Source organism: Dipodomys ordii, unplaced genomic scaffold, assembly GCF_000151885.1.
Source record: "Dipodomys ordii isolate 6190 unplaced genomic scaffold, Dord_2.0 Scaffold179, whole genome shotgun sequence".
In the NCBI taxonomy this organism is placed as follows: Eukaryota; Metazoa; Chordata; class Mammalia; order Rodentia; family Heteromyidae; genus Dipodomys; species Dipodomys ordii.
This window is the reverse complement of record NW_012267395.1, coordinates 1,245,496-1,251,671: the sequence shown is the minus strand read 5'-3', so window position 1 is coordinate 1,251,671 and position 6,176 is coordinate 1,245,496. Positions and strand designations below refer to the sequence as shown.

At 51.2% G+C, this 6,176-nt stretch overlaps 1 protein-coding gene across 1 annotated transcript; it reads left to right on the top strand.

Moving 5' to 3' along the window:
* The first annotated feature begins 6 nt into the window (after positions 1 to 6).
* On the top strand, positions 7 to 3,602 carry LOC105999037 (5-hydroxyisourate hydrolase-like). Its single transcript, XM_013033923.1, has 4 exons — positions 7 to 209; positions 540 to 679; positions 2,739 to 2,874; positions 3,329 to 3,602. Exons 2-4 carry the CDS (start codon positions 549 to 551, stop codon positions 3,416 to 3,418), a joined length of 357 nt encoding a protein of 118 aa, XP_012889377.1. The 5' UTR covers positions 7 to 209; positions 540 to 548; the 3' UTR covers positions 3,419 to 3,602.
* The last annotated feature ends 2,574 nt before the right edge of the window (positions 3,603 to 6,176 follow it).

The window sequence follows — 6,176 nt, the reverse complement described above, 5'->3', positions numbered from 1 at the left end:
GGCCCCGCCGTGGGAGGGGCGGCGCGGACGGGCGGGGCTGAGCGGCCCAGGCTCGCCTCCCTCAGGTGGCCCGGGGCACTGCGCGGGTGGAAGCCAGCGACCCTGACCTCCCAGCCCGCGGGCAGCGCAAACTGGAGTTTCCGGGACAGACGGGAGTCTCTGGCTCCCTGCGGCTGCTGGTGCTGCAGCGACAGCTGAGCCCCCCGCAGGTAGGTCGGGGTCACCCGGATCCTCGGGGCTCCCTCGCCTCACCTGCGGGGACGGGGAAGCGGGAGCGAACCCGGGAGTCTGGAGAGCCGGCTTGTGAAAGGAGACACTCTCCTGGAACTGAGGGGGGTTGGGGTCGGGACCCTGGAGGGACCTAGGCCAGTGCTGAGAGCTTGGCACCCCTTCCTGGCAACGGGGCAGTTTCAGTGACCCTTGACCCTAGCCTTCCCCAGGGCAGTTGGGGCTATTTGCTCTCCTAACAGCCAGTGGACTCGGGGTCGAGCCCAGGAACACAAACAAGCCCCAGGAACTGTCCGCCCTTCTTTGTCCAGGGCAGTAGCATGGAGTCCAAGAGCAGTCCGTTGACCACTCACGTGCTAGACACCGCCTCTGGGCTCCCGGCCCAGGGTCTCTGCCTTCGTTTATCCAGACTGGAAGACCTCACCCAGCAATGGACAGAACTGAGGAAGAGGTAAGAGGAAAGCCCTCAGAGTAGGAGGCATCCGGAGAGCTTGACCCTCAGTGCAGGGCCCTACCTTAGTCCTGTCCTGGGGCAGTAACAGCCAGCCAGGAACATGGATACTAAGGCAGGAACATGGGCAGAGCTGGCTGCTGTACCCCACTGTCCTCTTAGCCATGGAAGCCCATTGCTTGGGGTCAAGGTCTGGCCTCACGACTCTCTGGGCCTCAGGTTTTCCATCTGAGATAATGGAGATCATACCAAAAGCTGCTTCGTAGATGTGCACAGCTCTGAAGGGTGCCAAGAAGTGTCTGGGACATCTTTGCTATCTAGCAGCCTCCCAGGGCACGCTACACTGGAAGCCAGGTGTGTGTGCCTCTTTCAAGGGCTGCTGAGTTACAGGCAGGGGTGGCATCTGAACACTAATCTATGTTTGTGCCAGGCTGCACACAGAATGCATTTATTCCTGCTCTCTTTATTCACCATTCATCTTGTAGTCCAGTGCTGTAATTCCCCATTTACAGATGGGAAGACTAAGGCAGCAGTGACGAGTGACTACTGGAATTTCAAGCCAGATTCATGAGGCACTATGCTCATCAGCTTTGATGTGCACTGAAGCCCAGGCCCTGGAGCCTGCCACTGACCCATGTACAGGCTCTGCTATACTTGCCCTTCCAGTTTCAGGGTTTCCAAGTCCAGACAGGCTAGCTTGTACCCCTGGGGTTCCCGTGAGGGGGTTCCCAGGACACTCTACCGTGAAGCACACAGCCTTGGTTTCCAAAATTCTAACTAGGAATGGAACAGGGAACAGAGTTGGGAGTCTGACCCCTACCCAATGGTTCAGGACCAAGTGTACTACTGTCTCTTTCCCATCCAGCCCTTCACAAACCCAGGGCCAAGAGGCCAGACACCATCTGAGCAGTCAAATTGAGGCAGCCTGGCCAAGAATCCTACAGGGTCATGTATAGCTCCCTGTCCATGCACCTGCTCTGTTTTTTCTCATCACTGTGGGAGACATGTTGAGGTCCAGCTGGTCAGAACAATGAGAGGTTTTTCTTGTAGTGACTAAGAAAAATCACAGACCTTCTGGATCCTGGACAGACAGATTCAGGTGTCTCACTCCTGTAATCCTAGCGACTCAAGAGGCTGATATCTGAGGATCACAGTGTGAAAACAGCCCAAACAGGAAAGTCTATGAGACCTTACCTCCAGTTAATTAGCTAAGCTGTGGCTCAAGTGGCAGAGCACTAGCCATGAACATAAAGTTAAGAAACAGTGTGTTTAGACTGAGTTCAAGCACCTATACATTCACACACAAGCAAAAAAAAAAAGGCAGAACATGAGATCAGCCCATTCCATGTGGACCTCCCCCCATGCATGGTGGGCAGGGGTGGGTAGTTACTGACCCAGACAGCCACGTACTATACTATATAAAACTACTATACTATATAAAACATACTATACTATATAAAACAGGTTATAGCCGGGCACTGGTGGCTCATGCCTGGAATCCTAGTTACTCAGGAGGCCGAGATTGGAGGATGGCAGTTCAAATCCAGCCCAGACAGGAAAGTCTGTGAGACTCATCCCCAATTAACCACCAGAAAACTAGAAGTGGTGCTGTGGCTCAAGTGGTAGAGAGCTAGCCTTGAGCTGAAGAGGGGAGAGACAGCACCCAGGCCCAGAGTTCAGGCCCCACAGAAGACAAAATAAATAAATAAACATACTTAAGCATAAAGAAAATGTATGCCATGAGTCTGGGAAGATGGCTCAGTGGTAGAGCGCTTGCCTTGAATGCATGAGGCACTGGGTTTGATTCCTCAGCACCACATAAGCAGAAAAAAAAAGCCAGAAGTGGTGCTATGGCTCAAGTGGTAGAGCGCTAGCCTTGAGCTGAAGAGCTGAGGGACAGCGCCCAGGCCCAGAGTTCAGGCCCCATGACCGGACCCCCCCCCCAAAAAATCCACTGTTTGTGCTCACCCACGCAGATGTGAGGATTATCTGGGGTGGCAAATCCAGAACTGGGGAAGGGTGGTTCTCTGTCCCTCTCTACAGCCCATGTTCTCTCCAGCTACACAGACCCAGATGGCCGCTGCCCTGGGCTCCTGACAGCAGGTCAAATGAAGCCAGGCATCTACAAACTGTCTTTCGACACTGAGGCTTACTGGATGAAAAGAGGGCAGGAGAGCTTCTACCCATATGTGGAGGTGAGAGCTATGGGGGTGGGGGTGTCCCTGACTCACCCACCTGCAGGCCTTACTCCTCTGGGTCATGGAGAGACTGGTCCCATTACTCACATGGCAGGGCAATGATAGACTGGTAAGCTCACCTCCTTTGACCTCCCCTAAGAAAGGTAATCTGAGGCCTGAAGCATCATTATACTTCAAGATGACACACCCTTCAGGCTTTGTAGACAAGTTCTCACCTGAGCCCAGCCCCCAGCTCTCAGGGCTTTGCGGTAAACCTTCCACTGAAGCTGCAAAACACCTGACTTCTTGCACACTCAGCAGGCCCAGGAAACATTCACCCCATCTTCTGCCCTCAGAAAGTTTCCAGTCTCCACCGGCCCCAGTGTCCAGGCCACTGTACTCTGCTAGGGAGCACTGGGGTCAGGAAATTTGTGTGTTGTGGTCCTTCCACTGTTTTATCTGCTTCTCCCAGGTTGTTTTCACCATTGCAAAGGAAACTCAGAAGTTCCATGTGCCTCTGCTACTGAGTCCCTGGTCATACACTACCTACCGAGGGAGCTAGAACCCAAGTCCTGCTAAAGCAGCCATCTACCCTTCCTTCTCTGGCTAACAAGACACCCAGTCCTCAAGAGCGGGCTTTATGTTCAGTGAAGGCATGTCACCCATGGAGGTCCTAGCCACCCTGGAGTTTCTCAGTGGGCATCTATGGCTTGGGTGTTAATAAAGTCAGTGCTAGCTTCTGTAAAGCTGCTGTCATCCTTGGGACAGGGGCAACGCATGCTTATCCAGTCCTAATGAGTGAGGAGCCATTAGACAGAGAAAGAGCTACTGAGCTTGGATGCAGAAGGGTGAAACTGGAGATCCTGGGGGATGAGTCTATACTGGAGATCCTGGGGGATGAGTCTATACGTGTCCTTCTCCGAGCTGGCAAAAGAACCCAAAGGAAATGTGAGCGAAAACTTCCATCTGCTTATGAAGTCTACACAACACTTGTGCCTCCTGGTGTAAAAGGAGTGTCATCTGGAAATCACAGTGTCAGGCCACCTCTGTGGGCTGCGGTCCTGGGAGGACAGCTATGTCAGGGTTCCTAAGAATTCTAAAGCCTGACACCCATGGCCATCTCCAGGAGCTTGAGGCCCATACTGTCTAGAGGGAATCCCAAGGCCAACAGTTTCATCTTGTTTGTGTGCAGGAGCAGGGCAGTACCAGGGAAGAAGGTCCACCTGGGCCTGGGCACCTTGGCTGACTTGTTATGCCCTACCAAGACCTAGGTTTGGGGAGGGGCATGGAGGAAGGAGGAAGTAGAACCACCATCACAGCAAACCAAGCCGGGCACTGGTGGCTCATGCCTGTAATCCTAGATATTCAGGAAGCTGAGATCTGAGGATGTCAGTTCAAAGTCAGCCCGGGCAGGAAAAGTCCAAGAGACTCTTATCTTCAATAAACTACTCAGAAAAACAGAAGTGGCGCGCTGTAGCCTTGAGATGAAGACCTGAGGGACAGCGCCCAGGCCCAGAGTTCAAGCCCAATGACTGACAAAAAAAAGAGAGAGAGAGAGAATACCCCTCAGTGGTTTACTGTACCAGACCAATGCTCATGCCTTCTGTGTGGTACTCCTGCTAACTCACAACAGGGACAGAGGTAGAGATGACTCAGAGCAGAACTGTTTCCTGCAGGAGCCTGTTCTCTCAGGAGCTTATTAGTGAGGGTCACCACTCCCTACCTATCCTGGTGAAATGGATCGACACCCTATACCTGGTAGACATAGCAGTCCCACCCAGTTAAATCCCCAGCTACTCTGCATCTTCAACTGGGGTTGACACTGTCTGGGGCAGGGTCTAGATTACTTTGAGTAATCTAGAGACAGTCTGGGTGACAATCCTGGTGGGGCCAAAATAGGCATGTCCCTTCCCAGTCCTGTGCCATGGCTCTTGTCTGGAAGATACACATTTTTAAAAGGGTGAATCTCAGAAATGGAGGGACAAAGGGTGAACAAATGCAGCAGCGTACACACTAGACACTATGTTGAAATGTTGAATCTCACTAAGGTGATTAAAAGGTTTGATGAATCAATGTTTGTGACATGCTTGGAGTCTGGCTTCACTTGGAACAAATGGGGGGTGGGGGGAAGACCATTGTCCTTGCCCCCTTCCAGTCCAAAATAATAGCACCAGTTTCCAAGGAGAGAGAACTTAGAAGCTGTACCCTGGTTCTCACACATCTAGGGTTTGGACTCTTCCTCTGAGACTCTGATAAAAGTCACTGTTGCTTGAAGAGCATCCAAGTTATATATTATGCAACATATACAATAAACAATATATTAAAATCTTGAATACAACGCTGGGCGCTAGTGGCTCACACCTGTAATCCTAGCTACTGGCTAAGATATGAGGATAGCTGTTCAAAGCTACCCAGGGGAAAAAAGTCCATGAGACTCTTATCTCCAATTAACCACCAGAAAACCGGAAGTGGCACTGTGGCTCAAGTGGTACAGTGCTACCATTGAGCTAAAGAGCTGAGGGACAATGCCCAGGCCAGGCCAAGTTCAATCCCCATGACTGAAAAAGAAAAAAAAAAACTTGAACACAATGTTTACTTATTTACTAAAGTAATATCTAACCCAAAGGAAATTCTGGTCATATTAATCCTATACCCAGACTTCAGGTTAAGCAGATAACCTCCTGTCACTGAGTTCCTTTGAAACTAGTCATTATGTGCTCCTTTCAGAGGACTGAGACCTCAGCACCTCCTGCTTTCCTACAGTCTACAACGGCAATGAGTTTCATCCATTTGGTTGAAGATGGGCAGTTCCCAGGCTTAGGTGTTCTCAACCCAGCAGCTAGGAAGGACTTTTGAAACTGAAGTCAGGCATGTCTTTCCTCTCAAATTCTCAAAGCTTCCAACAAATCTTAGATCTCAACTCCCCTCCTACCATGCTTTCTTAGTAAAGAAAACTCTGACCATCCCTTTAGTCTTCTTACACCCTCCTGCAATCTCTGGGCCTTCCTACTGACCCATCCTGTCTCTAACTCTAACCTATACCCTATACCCAGACCCAAACGTAACCCTTAACCTTAATCTTATCCACCAACACCTCAAAAGGGAAAGATCTGCCCTGGTGTCTCCTTTTTTCAGGCCCTCCAAAGCTGAAGGTAAAGGGTCAAATAGCTCATGGGGCAGTGCCGTGGACAGGCTCTGTCGGGACAACGGAGGACACCTAGTGGAGACAACTGGAACAGGTGGGAAGATGGCAAACAGACAACTCACACACAAGAGGAGTGAATGCTGAGTGCGATTTATTGCAGAGGATGACAAGCTTT

Bases quoted from the DNA above. Each gene is read 5' to 3' on its own strand.
- LOC105999037 (XM_013033923.1), top strand. From the start codon at position 549: ATGGAGTCCAAGAGCAGTCCGTTGACCACTCACGTGCTAGACACCGCC. The intron at 680-2,738 runs GTAAGAGGAAAG...TGTTCTCTCCAG, and splicing joins TGGACAGAACTGAGGAAGAG to CTACACAGACCCAGATGGCC. The intron at 2,875-3,328 runs GTGAGAGCTATG...TGCTTCTCCCAG, and splicing joins GCTTCTACCCATATGTGGAG to GTTGTTTTCACCATTGCAAA.